This window comes from Trematomus bernacchii, unplaced genomic scaffold (genome assembly GCF_902827165.1).
Source record: "Trematomus bernacchii unplaced genomic scaffold, fTreBer1.1, whole genome shotgun sequence".
Classification (NCBI taxonomy): domain Eukaryota; kingdom Metazoa; phylum Chordata; class Actinopteri; order Perciformes; family Nototheniidae; genus Trematomus; species Trematomus bernacchii.
In genome coordinates, this window is record NW_022987876.1 from 677003 (window position 1) to 702002 (window position 25000).

At 43.0% G+C, this 25000-nt stretch overlaps 2 protein-coding genes across 3 annotated transcripts in view; one reads left to right on the forward strand and one right to left on the reverse strand.

The window, feature by feature from the left end:
* Window positions 1-13512, reverse strand: part of LOC117469517 (solute carrier family 13 member 5-like) — a 19868-nt gene extending 6356 nt beyond the window's left edge. Inside the window, exons 1-8 of the mRNA XM_034113946.1 lie at window positions 13384-13512; window positions 11262-11390; window positions 10900-11036; window positions 9132-9367; window positions 7718-7855; window positions 6990-7167; window positions 4822-4944; window positions 3968-4180 (exon numbers count right to left, since the gene is read on the reverse strand). Coding sequence (XP_033969837.1) covers window positions 3968-4180; window positions 4822-4944; window positions 6990-7167; window positions 7718-7855; window positions 9132-9367; window positions 10900-11036; window positions 11262-11390; window positions 13384-13497 — 1268 coding nt within the window. The 5' untranslated portion in view covers window positions 13498-13512. The remainder of the gene's footprint in view (window positions 1-3967; window positions 4181-4821; window positions 4945-6989; window positions 7168-7717; window positions 7856-9131; window positions 9368-10899; window positions 11037-11261; window positions 11391-13383) is intronic.
* A 3887-nt stretch (window positions 13513-17399) lies between these two features.
* On the forward strand, window positions 17400-24282 carry LOC117469491 (alpha-2-antiplasmin-like). 2 transcript variants are annotated; one of them, XM_034113915.1, is made up of 9 exons: window positions 17400-17512; window positions 19880-19948; window positions 20052-20286; window positions 20945-21088; window positions 21173-21215; window positions 21730-21875; window positions 22549-22691; window positions 22795-22999; window positions 23718-24282. In XM_034113915.1, exons 2-9 carry the CDS (start codon window positions 19895-19897, stop codon window positions 24047-24049), a joined length of 1302 nt encoding a protein of 433 aa, XP_033969806.1. In that variant the 5' UTR covers window positions 17400-17512; window positions 19880-19894; the 3' UTR covers window positions 24050-24282. The 2 variants fall into 2 exon arrangements, with proteins under 2 accessions (XP_033969806.1, XP_033969805.1); XM_034113914.1 differs by having other exon boundaries at window positions 20049-20286; window positions 23718-24280.
* The last annotated feature ends 718 nt before the right edge of the window (window positions 24283-25000 follow it).

A 25000-nucleotide genomic window follows, 5' to 3' on the forward strand; every position in this document is an offset into this window, starting at 1 on the left:
CCAAAACCGTTGTGTGTTTCCTTCAACCTCTCATTCAGAAATCCCCTTAGTCAATAAGCTTTGTGTGCAGTAAGTATAACATGAAGAGGACTGACATATTGAGGATAAACCACATTCTGGTTTATCCTTTTACAATCAATTGCTCTTTTTGTTTGTGTTTTGTTTACTGAGACTCGTTATTCAGCATCAGTATAAAACACAAGATACATGGGGGCATTAGGAATCATCCTGGTCCCCCAAAATCAGCACACTTCAGAGATTAGTTGATTTATTAGGATGTGGAGTCTTTTCTTGCATCTACAGCATTACAATTTCATAAAACCACATTTAATGTTTGTTTTAGATTTCATTAACACATTGTTTGCACTTCACAAAGAGTATTATATCACGCGTAAAGGTTTCAGCGTTATATGGAAAGTGCAAGGATGAATTTGACCAAAAGCACTTGTTGTTTTTCCTCAGCTGAAAGTGTGAATGTTACACGAAATCAATCTAGTTCTTGACGTTGAAGTTGAGTGATTATCAAGTCCTTCTCTCTGTACTTCCAGTTTCAGGATGGAGGTAAAAGGTGGAGTTTGGGTCCGTCAGTGCAATCAGGTGACATGTTGAAATTGGTCAGGACCGGTCTCTAGTCTCAGAACTTGTCTCTAGTCTCAGGACCTCTAGTCTCAGGACCTCTAGTCTCAGGACCGGTCTTTAGTCTCAGGACCTCTAGTCTCAGAACCTCTAGTCTCAGGACCTCTAGTCTCAGGACCTCTAGTCTCAGGACCTCTAGTCTCAGGACCGGTCTTTAGTCTCAGGACCTCTAGTCTCAGGACCTCTAGTCTCAGAACCTCTAGTCTCAGGACCTCTAGTCTCAGGACCGGTCTTTAGTCTCAGGACCTCTAGTCTCAGGACCGGTCTCTAGTCTCAGAACTTGTCTCTTGTCTCAGGACCTCTAGTCTCAGGACCTCTAGTCTCAGGACCTCTAGTCTCAGGACCTCTAGTCTCAGGACCGGTCTTTAGTCTCAGGACCTCTAGTCTCAGGACCTCTAGTCTCAGAACCTCTAGTCTCAGGACCTCTAGTCTCAGGACCGGTCTTTAGTCTCAGGACCTCTAGTCTCAGGACCGGTCTCTAGTCTCAGAACTTGTCTCTTGTCTCAGGACCTCTAGTCTCAGGACCTCTAGTCTCAGGACCTCTAGTCTCAGGACCTCTAGTCTCAGGACCGGTCTTTAGTCTCAGGACCTCTAGTCTCAGGACCTCTAGTCTCAGAACCTCTAGTCTCAGGACCTCTAGTCTTAGGACCGGTCTTTAGTCTCAGGACCTCTAGTCTCAGGACCGGTCTTTAGTCTCAGGACCTCTAGTCTCAGGACCTCTAGTCTCAGGACCTCTAGTCTCAGGACCTCTAGTCTCAGGACCTCTAGTCTCAGGACCGGTCTCTAGTCTCAGAACTTGTCTCTTGTCTCAGGACCTCTAGTCTCAGGACCTCTAGTCTCAGGACCTCTAGTCTCAGGACCGGTCTTTAGTCTCAGGACCTCTAGTCTCAGGACCTCTAGTCTCAGAACCTCTAGTCTCAGGACCTCTAGTCTTAGGACCGGTCTTTAGTCTCAGGACCTCTAGTCTCAGGACCGGTCTTTAGTCTCAGGACCTCTAGTCTCAGGACCTCTAGTCTCAGGACCTCTAGTTTCAGGACCTCTAGTCTCAGGACCGGTCTTTAGTCTCAGGACTGGAGTCTCAGAACTTGTCTCTAGTCTCAGTCTGGCCCCTGTTCAATCAATCAATCAATCAATGTTTATTTATATAGCCCAATATCACAAATGTTACATTTGTCTCAGTGGACTTCACAGTTTGTACAGAATATCAGTATGACAATACGACACCCTCTGTCCTTAGACCCTCACCCTCTGTCCTTAGACCCTCACCCTCTGTCCTTAGACCCTCACCCTCTGTCCTTAGACCCTCACATCGTACAAGGAAACACTTCCAGAGAGAAACCCACAGTTTAAAGGGGAACATGGGAGAAACCTCAGGGAGAGCAACAGAGGAGGGATCCCTCTCCCAGGACGGACAGACGTGCAATAGATGCCGTGTGTAAATTGAAAAGATAATACATTTGCAACATAGGTAGCTCCAAATGTTCTCTGTATTTCTGGGTGAAAGGGCACCCTGCTCTTGGTGACCTGCAGTCTGTTTGCAGGTCAGTGAACAGGGTTTTCAGTTTGGACTCGGGACACGTTTCCTCTGTTTGTTCTTCGCCTCGGGTTCCTGTGTGTTTGGGATTTTGCCCCGAGGCAGCGTCTGAGTTTAACTTTGCATTAATGCGTGCGCACACACACACACACACACACACACACACACACACACACACACACACACACACACACACACACACACACACACACACACACACACACACACACACACACACACACACACACACACACACACACACACACACACACACACACACAGCATCACACATTGCTTTCCTTCCCCTTCTGTATGGCTTTGGGTCGCCCCATCTCTTTCATGTCTATTAGATAGTAGTCAAAGTTTGTATTATACGGTTATGAAGTCTTGAAGGTCACCTATTCTGCAAAATACACTTCTTCATGTCTTTTATACATAAACATGAGTCCCCTCGTACGTGAAATGACTACGAAGGGTTTGAGTTGGTCTTTATTTATGAAACTGTACAGTCACCTGACTTTGTATCCGGCTCCTGTTTAATCCGTTACTCCCCAAACCCGTTTATAACTAACGATGTCTGTAACTCGACTTTAAAGGTCACCTATTATGCAAAATCAACTTATTCATGTCTCTTCTACATCAACATGTGTCCCCTCTTCTTCATGTCTCTTCCACATCAACATGTGTCCCCTCTTCTTCATGTCTCTTCCACATCAACATGTGTCCCCTCTTCTTCATGTCTCTTCTACATCAACATGTGTCCCCTCTTCGTCATGTCTCTTCCACATCAACATGTGTCCCCTCTTCTTCATGTCTCTTCTACATCAACATGTGTCCCCTCTTCTTCATGTCTCTTCTACATCAACATGTGTCCCCTCTTCTTCATGTCTCTTCTTCATCAACATGTGTCCCCTCTTCTTCATGTCTCTTCTACATCAACATGTGTCCCCTCTTCTTCATGTCTCTTCTTCATCAACATGTGTCCCCTCTTCTTCATGTCTCTTCTACATCAACATGTGTCCCCTCTTCTTCATGTCTCTTCTACATCAACATGTGTCCCTTCTTCTTCATGTCTCTTCTACATCAACATGTGTCCCCTCTTCTTCATGTCTCTTCTACATCAACATGTGTCCCCTCTTCGTCATGTCTCTTCTACATCAACATGTGTCCCCTCTTCTTCATGTCTCTTCTACATCAACATGTGTCCCCTCTTCTTCATGTCTCTTCTACATCACCATGTGTCCCCTCTTCTTCATGTCTCTTCTACATCAACATGTGTCCCCTCTTCTTCATGTCTCTTCTACATCAACATGTGTCCCCTCTTCTTCATGTCTCTTCTACATCAACATGTGTCCCCTCTTCCTCATGTCTCTTCTACATCAACATGTGTCCCCTCTTCTTCATGTCTCTTCTACATCAACATGTGTCCCCTCTTCGTCATGTCTCTTCTACATCAACATGTGTCCCCTCTGTGGAAAGAGAGTCTGAAAGTTTCAGGAACAAAGATTCTCTCTCTTTTTGATCCATTTTTATAAAAACCTGTCTGAAAATGAGCTGATCAGATTTTGGCCACTTTATGATGTCATCACGATGTGTTGTCTTGTGTAACCATTAGCCAATCACCAACCAAGGTAACCCCCCCTCATATCACGATGAAAGAGAGTATAATAGGAGACCTTTAAACAACTCAAAAATATGAAACTGCAAACTTCTTTGGTTGCATCTCTAGCCCGGCCTTTCTAAATCAACCCATGAATAACAGGACATACACTGGTGTGTTAGTTTGTTGGCACTCACTCGGCCTTGGCGTTGAAGACGTGCGTCGCCCAGCCGTCCATGAAGCGCGGGTCTCGTGTGAACCACAGCGCCACCATGAGGATGAGCAGCCCCAGAACGTTGAGCTCTCCGTAACTCACCGGGCCCAGGCGCCGGTGCTCCTCCCGCATCACTTCGTACGCCGCTCGCTCCTTCTCCGTGTGCACCGTCCCGCAACCCCACGTCTTCCTCAGGCTGAACGGAAAACACAGAGAATTTAGCTTTCCAGTTGTGCTTGAGTCCAATATGACCTATTTTCCAATGTTTTCGTGTGTCAGAATTAGGGGTTCTCTCATTTAATCAGCACAAAGACCACATGGATGGTTCCATACGTTCTTTGAATGACAAATAGATGATCACTACTTACATTGAAGCATCGTTGGTCTATCATTGGTACATTTTGATTGGATTTCTGACTGAACTTTGGCATTTACCAGTATGTGATTATCCGTCCACTCTTTTCCTCAAGCTAGAGTCAAAATAATCAACTTTTTGCCTTTTATTTACTCAAAAATAAGGTTTAATTTTGTGCAAACTGGGTCTATTGTCCCTAAATTCCAGAAAAAAGAGAAACACTTGTTAAAATAATCTAATAATCTAAAACGCAGTAGCACATTATTGCACATATTTTGTTCCAATTATATTTCTACGTTTTCAATCATATTCAATGTAAATACTTTAATGTTATTATTATTATTGATTGATTGATTTCTGAATTGACTGATGTTTTATAATATATCTTTTATAAACAGTCAAACCAGACCTTGATGGGAAGACAATACAAAGGTTGACGATCTGTAGATTAATGGGTATATTATCGTATCCTGGCGACTCACTTGCAGCCGATGAAGAGGAACTGCAGCCAGAACCAGGCGAGCGTCAGCGTCAGCAGCATCGTGGGGAACGCGAACAAGAACCAGGACGCAAAGTTGATCACGTCTCCGTTCTGAGGGAAGAGTCTACGAGGGAGAGACAGAAAATAACGATTGTGAGAGTTAAACTACCTAACTTATAAAGAATATCATCAATATTTATTAATTTAAGGTCCTCAATTCTGCTGTTGTTGCTAAAACATCTCTTCTGTTTTCAGTAGTCACCAGAAAACATTTAAAACTAAGTCTAACATCCTCGAGTCACAACAGTTCACTCAAGTCTGTTGGTTTAAAGTCTTGGACAGCTGTTGTCTGTAGCCGATCTAACCAAACATTTAAACAACCGATAGCAGGGCTTAAATATAAAAACGTTTCTACTTTAAACAAAAATAACCCTAACTTGTCTAAAACTGGGACCTTAATGAGTTATGAATTTGACCTAACCTTCACTGACAATACTTTGGTACAGCCACGTTTTCAGACACTAGACAGAGGGCCTCGGAAACTTGTCAATGGGTACTGGTTCTAAATGTGAAATCGTGTGGTACAAGTACATTTCTTAGGGAAACCCAACACCTTTAACCGCAGTTAACTCCAGTCCTACCCCGATCCACTGCTTTTACGTTTAGCAGAAGTCTAATAATGAATTTCTATTAACGAACTACACCTGGAGACCAACTGTAACTGTTAAGACTAATTAGCAATGGTGCAAGTATCTAAGTACATTTTCTCAAGTATTGCACTCAAGAACAAAAAAAGTACCCATAACTAGCAGCTGTTTTAAAGAGTACCTGACCTCCCTTTATATTAATAGAACAATAATGTCATTGTTAGCTAATGAATGTTTCCATGCTGAACAACGGCAACATGACAACGTTTTCATTGGTCCCTCTTCTTTAGAGAAGACCAGGAAATGATGGATACACGGATCGTGTTCAAATCAATAGGCACGCAATGACTCTAAATAATAATGATCACGCCACCAAACACACATTCAAACTAAAGGAACCAGCCTTTTTGGAAAATGTAAGAAGTAGAAAGTACAGGTATTTGGGTTCAACATGTAAGAAGTAGAAAGTACAGGTATTTGAGTTCAACATGTAAGAAGTAGAAAGTACAGGTATTTGTGTTCAACATGTAAGAAGTAGAAAGTACAGGTATTTGAGTTCAACATATAAGAAGTAGAAAGTACAGGTATTTGTGTTCAACATGTAAGAAGTAGAAAGTACAGGTATTTGAGTTCAACATGTAAGAAGTAGAAAGTACAGGTATTTGTGTTCAACATGTGAGAAGTAGAAAGTACAGGTATTTGTGTTCAACATGTAAGAAGTAGAAAGTACAGGTATTTGTGTTCAACATGTAAGAAGTAGAAAGTACAGGTATTTGTGTTCAACATGTAAGAAGTAGAAAGTACAGGTATTTGTGTTCAACATGTAAGAAGTAGAAAGTACAGGTATTTGGGTTCAAAATGTAAGAAGTAGAAAGTACAGGTATTTGTGTTCAACATGTAAGAAGTAGAAAGTACAGGTATTTGTGTTCAACATGTAAGAAGTAGAAAGTACAGGTATTTGGGTTCAAAATGTAAGAAGTAGAAAGTACAGGTATTTGTGTTCAAAATGTAAGAAGTAGAAAGTACAGGTATTTGGGTTCAAAATGTAAGAAGTAGAAAGTACAGGTATTTGTGTTCAACATGTAAGAAGTAGAACGTACAGGTATTTGGGTTCAACATGTAAGAAGTAGAAAGTACAGGTATTTGGGTTCAAAATGTAAGAAGTAGAAAGTACAGGTATTTGTGTTCAACATGTAAGAAGTAGAAAGTACAGGTATTTGGGTTCAAAATGTAAGAAGTAGAAAGTACAGGTATTTGTGTTCAAAATGTAAGAAGTAGAAAGTACAGGTATTTGGGTTCAACATGTAAGAAGTAGAAAGTACAGGTATTTGTGTTCAACATGTAAGAAGTAGAAAGTACAGGTATTTGGGTTCAAAATGTAAGAAGTCAAAGTAAAAAGTGGTCAGAAAAATAAGTAGTGGAGTAAAGTACTGATACCAGAGAAATGTACTACTAGAGTAATGAAGTATTTGTAATCCACTACTTCCCACCCCTGATCTAAAGGTTGGTTATGATCACGTACTGGCTCATCTGGCCCATCAGCACCAGGTTGGGTCCGGTGCCGGTCAGTGTGGCGATGCCTCCGATGCTCGCAGCGTAGCAAACACTCAGCAGGAGTCCTTTACTCATCCTCCTCTTCTCCTCGTCTTCATCGCTCAGCTCCTCCAGCTCCATCTGACAGCAGACGCTCTCCAGCAGCACTGCACTCATTATCATTATGTTTTACTACATGTTGAACACTAATATGGGTCATTTACAAACGGCGCATCAGTTTCAAGAGTGGTTTTATCTTCCTGTAGGTTAGTTTCAGGTCATTTATTAAAAAACTACTTGTAGAGACATGATGATCTCTTCATTAACAGACGGTGTTGTAGCTGAGATCTCATTGAAATAACTTTATTACTGCTATCTACTGCTATTTTTGGTCTTATTCCTAAAATATGGTGGCTGGTCTTGCAAACCAAGCTAGCCAGCGAGTGTGAACGTTAGCAGGTAACTCAAAATCAACTTTGCTCTTTTAGCTGCAACCTATTGTCCAAATATGGTCCCTCCTAAAACCAAAAAATGAAGTTGGCGATGGCAACATTTCAAAGATTGTACGTCTAAAACAGTATCCAAACCAATGGCTGTGATACCACTCATTAAACTCCTATTTGACTAACAATGGTTTCTTGGAAGGAAGACGAAGATTTGTTCCGTTCCTTCACATGTAGGTTCAGATATTATTTGGTTCGCATCCTGTGAACTCACCAGGCCCGGTGTTGGCGCCCTCTGACGGAGGTTTGTCCGTCTCCACCGCCGATGAAGCCTTCTCCTCAGAGGACCGGTTGTCTTGTACGTCGCTGGTTGTCTCTGCGTTGCTTTGTGTTAAAGTCGCTCCATTCTGACCTGAGAGGAATCATTCAGAAGTTCAACATCAGACTCAGAAAAACGTCAGTATCTTCGGAATCCATCGTATTTCAAGTCAGAATCAGAATACCTTTACTCGTCCCACAGAGGGGAAATTTGCATTTGTTACAGAAAGAAAAAAAGCCAAAAACGCTTAATATTAACTAAGAAGCATGCGTACAAATATATTAAAGATAAACATGTTTTAAAAAGATTATACAATTTACAAATACACATCTTGTAACAGGTATTACAGTACAGTTATTAATGGCATATATATATATATATATATATATATATATATATATATATATATATTGCAAATAATTGGTATTTCACAACCAGGGGTGTGATAGCATAGTCTATGTTGCTATATGTGTGGGGGTCTACCAGGGACCATGATTGGTTATCACTCGAAGATATAAAGGTTAGGGACATCAGAATCATTGGAATTCAAAATATATACGTTTCTGAAGCAAATAGACAATAACACTCCAGTTACAATTTGATACATATATTTCCCTAAGTTGAACCAACTGGGAACCAAACCAGCACAGAGCTAGAACCAAGTGGAGAAGGGTTAATATCGATGCTTCCCACAAGATGAACCTCCTAAAGACGTCGGCGATCTTCTGACTTTACCTCTGGTGCTTCCTTAAGGTTAATGTTCTGGTATTTAAGTCAAATGTCTTGACAAAAATTGTATATATTGCTATACATTTACAAAAGAACACGATCAACAGAAACCTGGGTCAAAGTCCTGTTTTTGTTTGACCTATCAGACCACCCTGATCTTATGGAGACTTTCATCAGAAACACATTTAGCATTTTCTTTGAAATGTAAACGCAGGATTGAGGTTTCGTTTGGCTAAATGATCGCAGGTCTGTAATCGTACTAGTCTCTGGTCTCCCTCCCTTCATCAGAGACTCATTGATCTTTGCATTGGCACTGAATGAGTCTTGCTCTACGGATCGATCTAATCGGGGCTGGTTTCTCCAAAACAGTATTCACAGCATCACAATAAATAGATAAATAAATAATCAGGTTTTTAACTTGATTATTTATTCACTTATGTATTGTGACGCTGTGAACTACTTATCGTGTAAATGTGAATGATCCACATCCAGGGGTGTTTCTGTGAGCTTTCTCCCTGTATCTTCCTGCCTGAGTACATGACAGAAGCTGCTCATAACCAACTGTCCCTTGCGAGATTAATAAAGTTGTGGATTGATTGATTGTCTGCCATATTTGGGTCCAGCAGGTCATCAGTCGTACCGTTCTCCAGGCTGTTGTTGGCAGCAGTTTGCGGGGTGTGGCTGGGCTTCTCCTGGTGGTCCTGGTTCTGGTCGACGCTCCTCTTCCTCCGGGCCTCGCTGGACGGCTCAGGCTCCAGGTTCCCGTGCAGCTGCTGCAGGACGGCCTGCACGATGGGCACCATCATGGCGGTGGTGGCCGTGTTGCTGATCCACATGGAGAGGAAGGCGGTCACTCCCATGAAGCCCAGCATCAACCTGCCAGAGGAAGGAAGTAGGCGTTAAAAATGTGACGCAGCTTCAACAATCGTCAACAAAAAGACCAGAGAACCAGAGGGTTTGAAACTCTTAAGGGGCATTTTTTAACCAGTATGACCAATGTTTGACATGCTTACGTTAGCATTCATTTCAAACTGTTGAGGGAAAAAAAACAATTATGCCTGATGGGAAATCTGAGCGTCAGAATGTGAAACAGTTCGGGTGGAAACAACCGGATACAGACAGAGCAACCGGGTCCGGATCATTTCATAAGAACAAAAAGTAACTAATGGCGCATTTCCACCGCAGGCCTCGCTCGACTTAGTACGGTTTTGTTAGGCCTTGTTAGGCCCGGCTCACTTTAATGCTGCGCTTCCATTACAGTTTAGTAGCTGGGGCAGTAACTATAGTAACGCAGTGTAAGCTGCGCCGTGACGTCATCTTCAATGAGAACCCCAGAAAAACAACATCAGCCGTTAGCTGTTAGCACTCAGAGCTCACAGCTCCTCATATCTGTTCAGAAACTAGACACAAGTTAAACAAGTACAAACCACAGACTGCCTGTGTCATGGTGAATACAGTCGCTGGTTTATTTATGTCTGTATAGGCCGTTGTTGTAAGTGTGGACGGTCGGAGCATATACAACGTTAGCTTAGCCGATCTCCATTTAGAAAACACGCATTTTACAAGGTGTTTCGCCTGCCGTCTGTCTGCAGACTTGACAAAGCATTAATTCATGGTTTTTACTAACCGGTATCAGTATGTTGTTACTTCGGCATCATTTTGAAACTTGTATTACAATTAATCACGGTCAAATATGTTCATCTTGTTGTAGTTGTAGCCCCCTTGCCAGCGATTCTCTCTCTAGTTTAGCAAACTCAGCCCGACTCAGCCCTGTTTGTTGGCCCCGATAGAACCACGATTTTGTCGGGCCAGAAAAAAGGTGAAAAAGTAGCCCCGGGCCGGAACTAGGCCTAGTGGAAACACAACCAAAAACGGGCCCAGCACGACACGGCATGCTTAAACCGCGCTCCGCGCCATGGTGGAAATGCGCCATAACAAAGCATTGTTGTTGTTTTTTACAATGGTCCGAGCTATCAATTGTGCCAATCTAATTCACGGTTTACCGTCTGTAGACAGTTTGTTAGAGACAATAACAACAACGGCGTAAGACATGGTTCCCAACGGTTCCTTGAAATCCTGTAAATGTGTAAATATAAAGGGGGACAAGGAACACAAGGGCAAGCAAGACTACATACACAGGGGCAATCACAAGACAAACCACACCCTACCCACTCGTTGGTTTGGAACAGCACCTAATGTGGCGGACCCTCCGCGAGAACGCACAAACGGAGGGGTAGTGTGTAGGTTTGGAATTGGGCCGATAAGACAATCAGACAGGAGGGAGCTCAGAGACAGGAAGCAAATGCAGACATGAGACAGGGGGTGAACATCTTTCAAAGTAAAACCGGAAACTGACAGACTGACTATTCAAAAGTAAAACAGAAAATAAACAGTTCAGTGTGACTCACAGAGCGGGCCGGACCCCCACCAGCAGCAGGACCCTCAGAGCGATGCGCTTGTGGAGGTTCCAGTGCTCCACGGCCACGGCCACCATCAGTCCCCCCACAAACAGCATGTTGGTGTCCTTCAGGTACTGCATGCACACCTAAGTAGAGACACACAGGTGGACCACATGATGAGGGAGTAGCCTACTTATATTAAAGGTCTCCTATTATACTATTTTTAGGGCATATATTATAGGTCTCAGATATATACAAATATATAAAAAACATGTCGATGAAGTGTTTTGCTCAAAATACCAAACAGATCAGCTCCGTTGTTCTCCCGTTTTGTGTGTGTGTGTGTGTGTGTGTATGTGTGTGTGCCTCACGTCTTTGGACTCCATGATGCCCAGCACTGGGAACAGGATGGTCGGCAGCAGCGCCGTCACCGCCAGTGGCAAAACCTCCGTACACCAGAACACCGCCATGAGGAGGATCACATAGGCACAGGCTGCCTCCTGCACACACACACACACACACACACACACACACACACACACACACACACACACACACACACACACACACACACACACACACACACACACACACACACACACACACACACACACACACACACACACACACACACACACACACACAAAGTTGAATATCTTTTTCTCAGTGAGTTTGGAGGGTTATTATTTGCACCAAACTCTTTTACTTACTATCACCATGAACCAGAAAACCCATTGCATATTTTAATATATATTTCTGTATATTTCTATCGCAGTTTCTTTCTACTTTCTATTTACATTCTTCACTTTTGCTGCAGTTGCTATTATATGTTATTTCCTCTTATTATATGTGTATAGTAACGCCCTCAGTCCTGTGGAAACCGTCTCAGTGTGAACTCTTCTCTAACTGACGGTGAACTTTTACTCCGGCCGTGAATCAGTGACAGAGAGAGTTAATGTCCGACGGCAGGAAGAAGAGTCTGAATCAGGAACATAAACAACCTCTAAAGTACATTTACTGCAGAACTGCTTTTCAGTACGACTCTGGGAGTAATTCAACTTTATAATGATATTATTTATAATCAACGTTTTTACTTTATATAAAAAAAGTCACAAACTTTTCCAAAAAAAAGGAGGAAAATCCGTAATTTTTCAAATTGTTATCGAATCTTTTTCATTTTTTTTCCATATTTCTGGAATGTTTTTACTTAATTTAAAGGTCACCTATCATGCTATTTTTAGGCAACAGCATAGGTCTCAGATATATAAAAATATATAAAAAACATGTCTATGAAGTGTTTTGCTCAAAATACCAAACAGATCACCCATTCTAGCCATGCCTCATATCCCTCTATTTCACTTCCTGTTTCAAAAGTGCTGATTTGGGTATAAAGCTTTAACAAATTAAAACATTGATAAAAAAGGAGGGGGCGGAGCTTATGCGGGACCCGGCAGCTACCGTCTAAACTAAATGCTACCGTGATGAAACGCCATATCATGGATTATCAAGGATTGTTTCTGAAACAGTATGGAGCTCAAAGGCTTTCTCTCTTGCCGGTTATACCACAAGGTGAGTTCCTTTTTATTTCCTGCTTCTTCACACACATGCTCTCCAGTACAGGTTAGCTCTGAGTGTTAGCGATGCTAATGTAAACACCGACCATATTACGTCCAAAACAGTCGGGCATTGTTTCTGATAGCAACTTTCTGATAGTGCCGTGGGTCCACATTTCAGATATTACGTCATATCGGACGCAAATCTGGATCAGCTCCGTTGTTCCCCCGTTTTTAGAGATTTGGGTACGGAGGAAAAGAGAGAGGGTTTTATTTCCTGACGCTGCGTGAGTTCCCTGACACACCGGGGACACATAGTGACGTATAAAAGACATCAACAAGTGACTTTTGCATGATAGGTCCCCTTTAATGTGAAGTATACATTTTTTAACTATAATAATAATATGATATATATTGTTCTGCACAATGACATTGATTTTTACAATTTACAGGCACCTGAAACCTTCTTAAATAACTATATTTCACTTATTTTTCCTTTTTCACATTTCTTTATGGACTTTTTTTTTCATACATACTTTTTGTAAACACTTCTGTGTCATTTTTTATATTTCTATAATTTTTTTTTATGTAACATTTTTCAGGGCTCCATGTTTCACTTATTTTTAAGACATTGATTGTGATGTTTTCCAATTGTTTGTTTACATTTTTTTACTTTGAAATTTTACTTAAAAAATCCTACTTTCGAGGAATTTCCAACCACATTTTTATTTGCCTTTTTTCAAATGCAATAATGTAAAATAAGGTATTCCGCACAATGACTTCTTACTGTTTGTACTTTATATGACCCAGTCTTTACATTTGACCTGTCAGCTTTTTGTATGATCTCAACGCGTTGCAGGTTCATCACGTTGTGTGTCAAGCTGCGTCTGAAGCAGGTCGTGCTCTTTAAAGTATTTCATATTAATATGTGGTTCCTCACCGTGGTGCTGAGGGCCAGCGGCAGCAGCAGGAAGGGGCTGCACACGAGGACCAGGACCCCCCTCCACCTCCACACCTGCCGCAGCATTCTCACACGCAGAGGAAGAACCGACATGCTGAGGAAGAGGAGGAGGAAGAAGAGGAGGAAGAAGGAGAAGAAGAAGAGTTTAAAAGTCTGTCAGAGTGAATCAGTTCCTGAGCGTCTCTTCACTCCTCTGTGTCTCCGTCTGTCTCTCAATGTGATGCCCTGCACGGCTGACACTACATATTAACTCTCTCTCTCTCTCTCTCTCTCTCACACTCTCTCTCTCTCTCACACTCTCTCTCTCTCTCTCTCACACTCTCTCTCACACTCTCACACACACACACACACACACACACACACACACACACACACACACACACACACACACACACACACACACACACACACACACACACACACACACACACACACACACACACACACACACACACACACACACACACACACACCTTATCTGAGCTCTCACACACAGAGTAAACACAGATCTCCTGTCAGGTCACAGTCTGCGCTGAGATAAGAATTTAAATAATAATGAAATATAAACAGTTTTAAAGGATGCATTTACAATATGCATCTTTCTGACCATGTGCACCTATCTTTGTGTGTTGGTTTGCACCCCCTGGTGGTCACGTTGCACATGTTCTGCGTGGTTCTGCAGCTTTACGCAGTCCCTTTGTGTCTCTTGGTTGTATCCATGTTTAATGCTATAGAGTTCCCGTGTTCTGAGTTTCCTCCCAGCGCTCCTCTCTGTTTGCTCTGTCGTCCCGCTGCCATGTTCAAACACAAAGAGTCTCAGAGAGCTGCTGTCCGAGGGCCAGGACACATGAAGGTCACACATTTCATATACAAACTCAAAATGAACAAACACAAAACCACTCACCTCGATCCAATCATCGGAGGTTTAGGACATTTCAAAAAGGCTGCATTTTTAAGAGGAATTTTCAACCTAAAAAATGAATACAAGGTCCCATATTAAGCAAAGTCCTCTTCTTCATGTCTCTTCTACATCAACATGTGTCCCCTCTTCTTCATGTCTCTTCTACATCAACATGTGTCCCCTCTTCTTCATGTCTCTTCTTCATCAGCATGTGTCCCCTCTTCTTCATGTCTCTTCTACATCAACATGTGTCCCCTCTTCTTCATGTCTCTTCTACATCAACATGTGTCCCCTCTTCTTCATGTCTCTTCTACATCAACATGTGTCCCCTCTTCTTCATGTCTCTTCTACATCAACATGTGTCCCCTCTTCTTCATGTCTCTTCTTCATCAACATGTGTCCCCTCTTCTTCATGTCTCTTCTTCATCAACATGTATCCCCTCTGTGGAAAGAGACTCTGAAAGTTTCAGGAACAAAGATTCTCTCTCTTTCTGTCCTGATCCATTTCTATAAAAACCTGTCTGAAAATGAGCTGATCAGATTTTGGCCACTTTATGATGTCATAAAGTTGTCTTGTGTAACCATTAGCCAATCAGCAACCAAGGTAACCCCCCCCCCCCACACCTTATCACCTGAATCTCCTCCTAGAGCACCATTGAGTTATTTGTAACCAAATCTCTCTCAGAGGGGCGTGGGGAGGGGCTCCTTATTTTCATCTAAAGTAACAGACAGAGAATCAGCACTTTGGAAACAGGGCTGAAACAGAGGGGATTATGGGTAATGCTGCAATGAGCTGTTTGGTGTTTCAGCCAATCAGAGACAGGCTCTGTATATATCTGAGACCTGTGATATATTGATGAAGACGAGGATAATAGGGGACCTTTAAAGGTGGGGTATAAGTTTGAGAAACCGGCTCGAGTGCGCTAGAATTTGAAAATACACAGCCGGAGAACATCTGCCACTTCCTTACAGAGCCCCTCCTCCAACACACACGAACGCGCACATGACCAATGAGGGCACGAGATAAGTTTGTGCACAGATGGAAGGCTGACAGGCAGGTAGGCCATCCAGTTATTTTAGCCGGGCCGGCTAAAATGATTGGTCGTGCTTTTTACAGTACTACGGCTTCCACTGATGACATTTCTTTATGGATTTATTGTCAAAGCACTTCAGATATTCATTGCTATCGGGATGTTAAGAGCATTCCATGGAATATAACAAAAAGTGTATCTCGAGCCGGTTTCTCAAACTTACCTACCCCACCTTTAAGTGGTCTTAATCACAACAGTTTCTTCTTTAATTGAATGCTTTCCGTAAAAGGAGTTTAGTTTTCCTCTCAGTTGAATCTGCAGATGACCCTCTGCTGACCCCCAGTGGACATCAAACCATACTGCATGAAATATCAGAAGAAAAGGAAAATCAAAAACCTTGACTTTACAGTAAGCGTTTCAATTAAATGTGAACGTTTGCGATGTAAAGACTTGTGTTTTTTTGTTAGTTTGAGTCTTCATTTGGGATCCCCTAAAGACAAACATGCCTTGTGTGTTGCATATTTACATTTAGTTCAACTTTCATACACTTTATATTTCTTATGTTTGGAAATCCTAAAAAAATGTGGAGGGTTAAAATCAGGTTCAACATTCTAAACATGCTTTACATAAATAATATTAATGTTCTAATGGAGTGTGTGTGTGTGTGTGTGTGTGTGTGTGTGTGTGTGTGTGTGTGTGTGTGTGTGTAGGTGTGTGTGCGTGTGTGTGTGTGTGTGTGTGTGTGTGTGTGTGTGTGTGTAGGCGTGTGTGCGTGTGTGTGTGTGGCATGCGTATGTAATACTGGTGGTCAGGCAGTGTGTGTGTGTGTGTGTGTGTGTGTGTGTGTGTGTGTGTGTGTGTGTGTGTGTGTGTGTGTGTGTGTAGGTGTGTGTGCGTGTGTGTGTGTGTGTGTGTGTGTGTGTGTGTAGGCGTGTGTGCGTGTGTGTGTGTGGCATGTGTATGTAATACTGGTGGTCAGGCAGTGTGTGTGTGTGTGTGTGTGTGTGTGTGTGTGTGTGTGTGTGTGTGTGGCATGTGTATGTAATACTGGTGGTCAGGCAGTGTGTGTGTGTGTGTGTGTGTGTATGTGTGTATGTGTGTGTGTGTGTGTGTGTGTGTGTGTGGTGTGTGTGTGTGTGTGTGTGTGTGTGTGTGTGTGTGTGGGAGGGTCTGGAAGGGTCTCTCTTGTTAACACACTGTGATAATTCAACAAAGTGCCCTCTCACTTTGACCCTGACCTCACCCTGAGCCTGGCTCACTGGATTTGAGGAGATTTCAACATGTGATTGTGACACCACGATCATTTAAGAGGTTGACTCTCAGGACGGTTCATAACGGAGGGGAATTATTGAGTTTGAACCTCTGTAAATAAACATATTCTTGAATAACACTGTGGCCGATGTTCAGTTTGTGAAATGAGGATGAGTTTTAAAACCTCCGTCTCAGATTCAGACTGACGTGATCTACTCTCTCAGAGTCGGTGGTTTTGTGATTCGGAGGATGGGGGTCAGTGGAGGAAGATTTTTGTGACGGTGCGGGGGCATCAGGCTGGAGGTCAGAACAAACAGACGCCCCCGCTGTGTGCAGAGCGCCATGAGCAGAGATGAAAGAGTACACACATCCTTTACTCAAGTCAAAGTAAAGAAGTATGGGCTTTGAAATGTACTTCAGTAAAAAGTACCCATAACTACCAGCCGTTTTAAAGAGTACCTGACCTCCCTTTATATTAATAGAACAATAATGTCATTGTTAGCTCTTATTATCAGCAATCTGAAGCTTCTGTTTTAAGGAATGAGCTGCTAACAAAATAATTGAAACCCTATGGAGAGATGTGATGTGCGCTGATTGAGCATCATTTACCCACATTTGATTGATTTTGCCGACTTACAACTTAACTTATGAGGCAATATACCTCACCTCTAGTGAGTGGCCCAAACCTTTGTGTATTTTTCTGTATGTGGCCCTCGGTGAAAAAGGTTTGGACGCCCCTGCTGTAGAGAGTATACACACATTGATGTTGATGATTAACCGGCTGTGTGTGTGTGGGGGGGGGCAGTGTTGAGCCACTACGCTGCGAAGCCTCAGGACGGATCAACATATCTTTACTCTTAATTTCATCGCCTTTTAACAACTCTGCTTTCTCACCGATCTGCCTTCACATCGCACACAGCACCAGGTGAGTCTGCACCGCCTTACGGTTAAAGAAAAAGGATGATAATGAGTTTTGAATCTGTCCAGAGAGAAAGTTGTACGTAAACTGTAAAAAACAGAAAGAAAAAAAAGTGGGGACAAGGATCATCTTTAAAACAACTGAGGGGGCCCCATGCGATTTCAAGTTGTACCAACATATTACAAACCACTCTTACATACCCTAGGTTGGGCACTCCAAATACGAGGAAATTCAAAAATAAATAACAGCAGATTAAAAGGGAAAAATCACATTTTATATATAGAGTTTTTAAGTTATTTAGTGTGACACTGTGTTCAGGACCCCGGTCAATACACCGTGGTCTTTATTTACCTCGTAACACAGATTATTTTGGAACAAACGGTTTAATGAGAGGTGGAAGAAGTATTCAGATCTTTCTGTAAAGTAAAAATAGTAATACAACAGTGTAGAAATTCAAGTAAGCCATGCATTCTGAATCTTACAAGTATTAACCCCAAAGTGTGCAAAATGGCCCACACGAGAATTACGTATATCGTAGTATTGGATGTTTATTTCTCACAATACACAGAAACACTTTTAAATATCACTGCCCCCAACAAGAGAGGGTCCTGGTATTAAGGGGGGGGTTGCTCACATAGCGGTTTGAGTCTTATCTGGTACACAGTGTTGATAGAGTCGTGTAGTTCATGTACTTCAGTGTAGTCTGCGTTCTGTGTATTCAGTGTGTTGCAGCTCAGCCAGTAACCTTTAGTCTGCCGGTAAACACACGGACGCCTCCGAAACCTCAAGTGACTCTGGAGCACGGACAGAAAGTAGAACCATGAGACACAACGTCAACAGTCCCGATTTTAACAATTGTAGTTAATGGACAATCGGGACCTGTCGATTAAAGACTTAGATCTAGACTAAATTATCTTGGTTACGATTGGATCGTCATAACATTTGGTTTGGACTTCTAAACCAATGTTATTTTCAGTTGAGATGGATGCTAAGTTACATGCTAACATGCTAGGATGTTATTGTGTGTGATTTATGTGATTGATGGACTGCATTTTGACGATTTACCACTAAATTCCCAATATTCTCCAGTTATAAAATACCTCATGGCTTCCTTGAGAGTATTTTTGATTTCAGGTCAGTGTTGCCAGTTTGGAAATTGTTCTAAAAAACCTATATTGACTTGATTGAGCAGTTTCACTATATCTACTTCAAACTCTCTTCAAATAAGCGCCAACTCACGAACAATAGCTGATCTCAATTCACGTTTCTCAACATCAGAGCCTACGTTAAAATAAGGAATGGCGAAGTGAGAATAAGTGCTTAAACTATGACCTGTTAGCCTCTTAAATGGCTGGATAATGAGCAAAATGGCACTGTTGGCCATCATACATCGTACAAAGATCAAAATATCGTACGAATACGATAATTATATACGCATCTTTCACCGCTGGTTCATGTGGCTGTCAGTCCTTGAAATGAACCTTTGCCATTCATTATGTGTTGTATCATTTGTTCTTTGGTTTCTCTTTCCTAAGAACAAATGTCCATTAGGAGCCATGTAGTGGACAAAAGTCATATTATTCAATCTCATCAATAGCCGCGTTCACACCGGAGTACTTTTCACCGTACTTTTCGCGTTTAGTTCCGTTAGTACCCCTTATGTCGCGTTCACACCAAAAAGAGCACTTTATCTCGGGAACTTTTACCCCCATTTTTAGGGCCTGCTGAGAGATGGTGCTTTCCTGGGGGAAAAAAATGCCCCAGTTCTGATTGGCTGGGCGAATTGCAAACCACGCCCCGTACAACTCCCCGTTTTGTAGAGCCGCCATTTTATTATCCTGGCATTAGCATTATTAGCATTAGCATTCGCCCAGCGCACAAACGCAGAGAGACTAACTTATGGCAACACAAAATAAAACATGGGAGCGGTGGAGATGAGGAGGTGTCGGCGTTCTGGGGATTTACTCTGAAGGCTTCAGTAGAAGCTGCTGGGAGTCCCAGCAGCTTCTACTGAAGCCAGTCCCCAACTCCGGGGACTTCCGGCCGGGGACTCCGGGTGGCAGTATACGCCGTGAAGTTGTTTGCGGCCTGCCAGTAAACCCAAAGCAGAAGAAGAAGTGACGTCAGCGGCTCATTTGCGTAATCTTCCCTCAGGGAAAAGTACTCCGGTGTGAACGCGATCTGTACTAAATGCCCTCAGGTAATAAGTGCCGGCGCACTGAGTGCCGGCACTAAATACGGCAAAGTACTTGGTGTGAACGCGCCTATTGGAAAGACCCATGTTATTGTTATCATAAATAGGAGTTTACTGACTATTTCTGCACATTTCTGATAATAGGGGCTCTGATTTATGATTTCTCTCTCTGTTTGCAGGCGGTTTGTTTCGACATGAAGCTGTGTCTTCTTCTTCTCCTGCTTTGTCTCTGCTGTCTGGGACTGACTGTAAGAAGAACCTCCAAGGAACCATGTTTATTTACAGTTTGTCCTTCAGGTAATATTAACATCTGTAGAGAGTGACCCCTGTGTGTCCTCCTGTCCTCAGCAGGAGCTCAGCACTGTCCCTCCTGATGTCCCTGAGGGTGAAGAGAAGGAGACGGACGTAGAGCAGGTCAGCTGCACAGGAAGCCAGGCGTTCAGTCCTGAGAGCCGGAGGGCGATAGGGGGCGCCATCGAGCGACTGGGTCTGAAGATACTGGAACAACTTCCTGTCGGCCCCCAGCAGCCGAACGTCATCATCTCCCCCCTCAGCCTCGCCCTGGCCCTCGCTCAGCTCACCTTAGGTCGGTCAAAGTTCACCTCCTCATCTGTTTAGACCTTTATTTCCTCTTTGTCTGGTTGTTGGCTTACGGAAAAAACTACTTGACACATTTTCATGAAACTTGGTGGAATGGTGAACCGTGGTCCAAGTAAAGACCCATAAAGTGGATCCAGATCTTTGGGCAGAAACAGGCATTATTTTATCTTTGTTTGATAGTTTGTCTGTTAGTCAGAAGGCTTACTGACAAAACTACTATCTGGATTATTTTGAAACTTGGTGTAAGGGTGAGGCTTAGACCCAGGGATACATGCATGGTTTTTCTGCACAGTAGAACACTGCTGTTTTGTTGTTGTTGGTTTGTTTGTTTGTGAGCATGGTAATGGAAAACAGTTCTGGCCTTATTTTCATGAAACTTGGTGGAAGGGTAAAGTATTTGGTCATGAAAAAACACGTGACCTGTTAGAGCTGGTCTTAATCACTGGATGGCAATGCGGGGAAACGGGTTATGGAAACAACTACTGGAGATCTGGTGGAAGGGTGTAGCGCGAACCAAGGAAAAAACCTATAAAACGTTGGGATGGAAACATCGATTAAAATGTAATTTATAGAAAAGGCCTCGGGATAGGTCTGCAGTGTGCAATAAAATAGGATCTTTTATTATTATTATTCCATTCTCTCAGGTGCTCGCAATGAAACAGAGAAGCTGCTCCTGGAGAGCCTCCACGCCTCCGAGCTGCCGTGTTTCCATCACACCCTGGGAGCCCTCATTCCTCATTTCAGGAACACGTCGCTGGAGGTGGCCGCTCGCATGTACCTGAGACCAGGTATGAGTGTGGAGCTGGGGAGGGTCTGCAAGAGATTTAGTGTTTGATTTGTTTTAACCCTACTCTCTGTCTTTCGTCTCTCAGGGTTTGAAGTGGAGCTGTCTTTTGTTGAGGACTCTCTGGCCAGGTATCAACTACAGTCAGGCCAAATACACACTTACTTCCATTACAAGACAATGCATTTTAACATCCTGTACACATTTTAGATATATAAAGATACTCTTGAGGAATGAAAATGGATCAGCGTTCAAAGTTTGGACCAAATTCAGACAACTTAGACGCTGAAGGCCTAAAAAACGTCTTTAGATTGCCGGTAGTTAACATGGTGTGTGTGGGCCTTAATGGGTTAACAGGTAACAACCGTAAGGATAAGGTCATGTGACCCTCAGGTGGATAAGCTCTCTAGTGACGGCTGCTGGGCATTCAGGGAAAGGTATTGAAATATACTCAAATACTTGAGCGGCAGAAAAGTATAGGAAGGTGAAGAGAAACTACAGACATGGCAACGTGACGATTATCTACCTGTAAGATATTAGAGAATGTGTTTTTAAGACAATGGGGGTTTTAGTTCTGTTGTTTTTCTTACATCCATACCTGTTTTAATGCCTATTCTGAAATCAAAGATGTGTTTTATTCTTCAGGTACCAATCGTCCCCGGTGCCCCTGGTCTCCGTGGAGGAGGTGAACCAATGGGTGGAGAACGCCACCAATGGTCAGATCAACAACTTCATGGAGAGTATTCCCCACAGCGTGGTGCTCATGCTCATCAACGCTGTCTACTTCAAAGGTGACCCCCCCCACCAAAGAGCGTGGTGATTCATGTCAGGACAGAAATAATGTTCTATCATTAAAAAAAAACACGTAATCAGTTCCTCTTCAACCGTCAAAATGGTGAAGGATTTTCAGGTCACCTTGTAGAAAGAGCAGTGGAGTCCCAAACATTTTAACGTACTTTTGTCACATGACTTATGTGCTTTAATAGGCCCTATTCTGCTTCAAATAATCCTACATATAAATGGTTAAGTGCTGGCTAAAAGCAAACCAAAGGCAGACTCCATTTTATTAATAACTGCAGATTTAAACCACATTGCTTCGTTGCATATTGAAGGGAAAAGGACAACATCATCAGCAAACAGGACACACGTCCAATGCTCAGTGTGAAGGGCCACCTCATTTATAAATAAGCAAAGCAGGAGTCTTGTGATTAGGAATATAGGAAGATGTTTCCCCAAAGTGTGCCTCAAGATATATTTTTAAGTATTTAAGAAATACATAAATGGTTAGCAAAACATGATAGAATTTGTGACGTTTCATATCTAGCTTGAATGATTTTACGAAACAATAGAACTTTGCATTGATGCTAGTCGGTTAACGTCAGATGGTTTCCGGGACGCACACACAAGAGAAACACATTTCTGATTGCCTGATGCCTCCTTCTTGCTCCCTGTTGTGTTTCTCAGGTGCATGGCAGACACAGTTTGACCCCCAGGTGACCTCTAAGGGAGCGTTTTACCTGGACAACAGCAACTCGGTGTTGGTGGACATGATGAAGTCTCCTCAGTACCCTCTGCGTCTGCTCAACGACCAACAGCTGGAGGCACAGGTGACCACAGGCGCAGATTCTTTATTGCCATGTGCACAACAGGTGTAGTTTTGTAAAGTCCTTATGAAATGATGGAGCTTTGAAACCCTTCCCTCTCCTGCAGGTTGCCAGTTTCCCCTTCAAAGGGAACACCAGCTTCCTGATCGTCATGCCTTTGTCTGGAAAAGGAAACGTGTCGTCACTGCTTCCCAAACTGAACATCTCAGATCTCTACAGACGGTTACCGCAGGAGAAAACCATGCAGGTCAACCTGCCCAAACTCAAGCTGCAGTACCGGCAGGAGCTGCAGGAGGCGCTCACCAACATGGGTGAGAACATTAGACCCAGAATCAGCACGTTAGTATCAGGGCAGAAATAGAGGGGGATGAGGCTATAATGGGGGACCTGTTTGGTATTTGAGCAAAACACTTCAGAGACATGTTTTGTATAGATATGGCCCTATAATATATTGTTCAAATATAGCATAATAGGTGAGCTTTAGTAAGAGGCTCACTCCCTGCGACGACAAAGAAGGAAATTAACTAATGCTGCAACATGTGAAGCACATTGCCATTGACATGTATTAGCAGTGTTACAGCTAGCTTGCTTGCTAATTCCACAATGCTTTAAGGTCGCGCTGGTTACAGAAAAGAGCCAGACAGTGTATCTAACATATTCCTCTAGTCTGGAGAAGCTAACAAGCTAACTAGCCAGCCATGTCAAAGTCAAAGTCAAAGTCAACTTTATTGTCAATCTTTCAGTTTGTGTGTACAGACAGAGAGATCGAAATACCGTTTCCCACAATCCAGGGGAATACAAAATACAAATATATATAAAAATATGTATACAAATATGTATATACTAACATATACACAATCAACAGACACATTTGTACATGTCAGAGCTGCCCAATGACGAGGGTTGACTCTGTAACAGCCAACAGATACCGCCATTTCCTTTTGTACTTCAATAACCACAGAAATCAGATCTGTGTCTGTTCTACTCACCTCACTGACTCCCTCTTTCTCCGGTTCTTCCTCCCCCCAGGCCTCGGCTCTCTGTTCTCCGGTCCGAACCTCTCTGGGATCACCTCGGACCCCCTGAGGGTGACGGGGGTCCGGCACGCCTCCACCCTGGAGCTCAGCGAGGAGGGCGTGGAGGCGTCAGCCACCACCGCCGTCACCACCATGCGCTCCATCTCCCTGTTCTCCGCCAACTCTCCGTTCTTCTTCGCCCTTGTGGACGACGCCTCGCTGACCCCCCTCTTCATGGGCCTCGTCACAAACCCCGCCCCCGACCACATGCTCAACGACGACCCCGGGCGAAACAACGGCACCGAGAGCGACCAGCCGGAGATGGAGAAGTTATCACCAGTATGAAGAATAAACTATTAAAGGTCACCTATTATGCAAAACTATTTTATACATAAACACGTGTCCCCTCTTCTCCATGTCTCTTCTACATCAACATGTGTCCCCTCTTCTTCATGTCTCTTCTACATCAACATGTGTCCCCTCTTCTTCATGTCTCTTCTACATCAACATGTGTCCCCTCTTCTTCATGTCTCTTCTACATCAACATGTGTCCCCTCTTCTTCATGTCTCTTCTACATCAACATGTGTCCCCTCTTCTTCATGTCTCTTCTACATCAACATGTGTCCCCTCTTCTTCATGTCTCTTCTACATCAACATGTGTCCCCTCTTCTTCATGTCTCTTCTTCATCAACATGTGTCCCCTCTTCTTCATGTCTCTTCTTCATCAACATGTGTCCCCTCTTCTTCATGTCTCTTCTACATCAACATGTGTCCCCTCTTCTTCATGTCTCTTCTTCATCAACATGTGTCTCCTCTTCTTCATGTCTCTTCTACATCAACATGTGTCCCCTCTTCTTCATGTCTCTTCTTCATCACCATGTGTCCCCTCTTCTTCATGTCTCTTCTTCATCAACATGTGTCCCCTCTTCTTCATGTCTCTTCTACATCAACATGTGTCCCCTCTTCTTCATGTCTCTTCTACATCAACATGTGTCCCCTCTTCTTCATGTCTCTTCTACATCAGCATGTGTCCCCATCTTCTTCATGTCTCTTCTTCATCAACATGTGTCCCCTCTTCTTCATGTCTCTTTCTTCATCAACATGTGTCCCCTCTGTGTAAAGAGACTCTGAAAGTTTCAGGAACAAAGATTCTCTCTCTTTTTGATCCATTTCTATAAAAACCTGTCTGAAAATGAGCTGATCAGATTTTGGCCACTTGATGATGTCATAACGTTTCATGATATAATAATCTAAAACAGTACAATAGGGGACCTTTAAACTATTGGAAATACAGT

Bases quoted from the DNA above. Each gene is read 5' to 3' on its own strand.
- LOC117469491 (XM_034113914.1), top strand. From the start codon at position 19,895: ATGAAGCTGTGTCTTCTTCTTCTCCTGCTTTGTCTCTGCTGTCTGGGA. The intron at 21,089-21,172 runs GTATGAGTGTGG...TTCGTCTCTCAG, and splicing joins TCGCATGTACCTGAGACCAG to GGTTTGAAGTGGAGCTGTCT. The intron at 21,216-21,729 runs GTATCAACTACA...TTTATTCTTCAG, and splicing joins GTTGAGGACTCTCTGGCCAG to GTACCAATCGTCCCCGGTGC.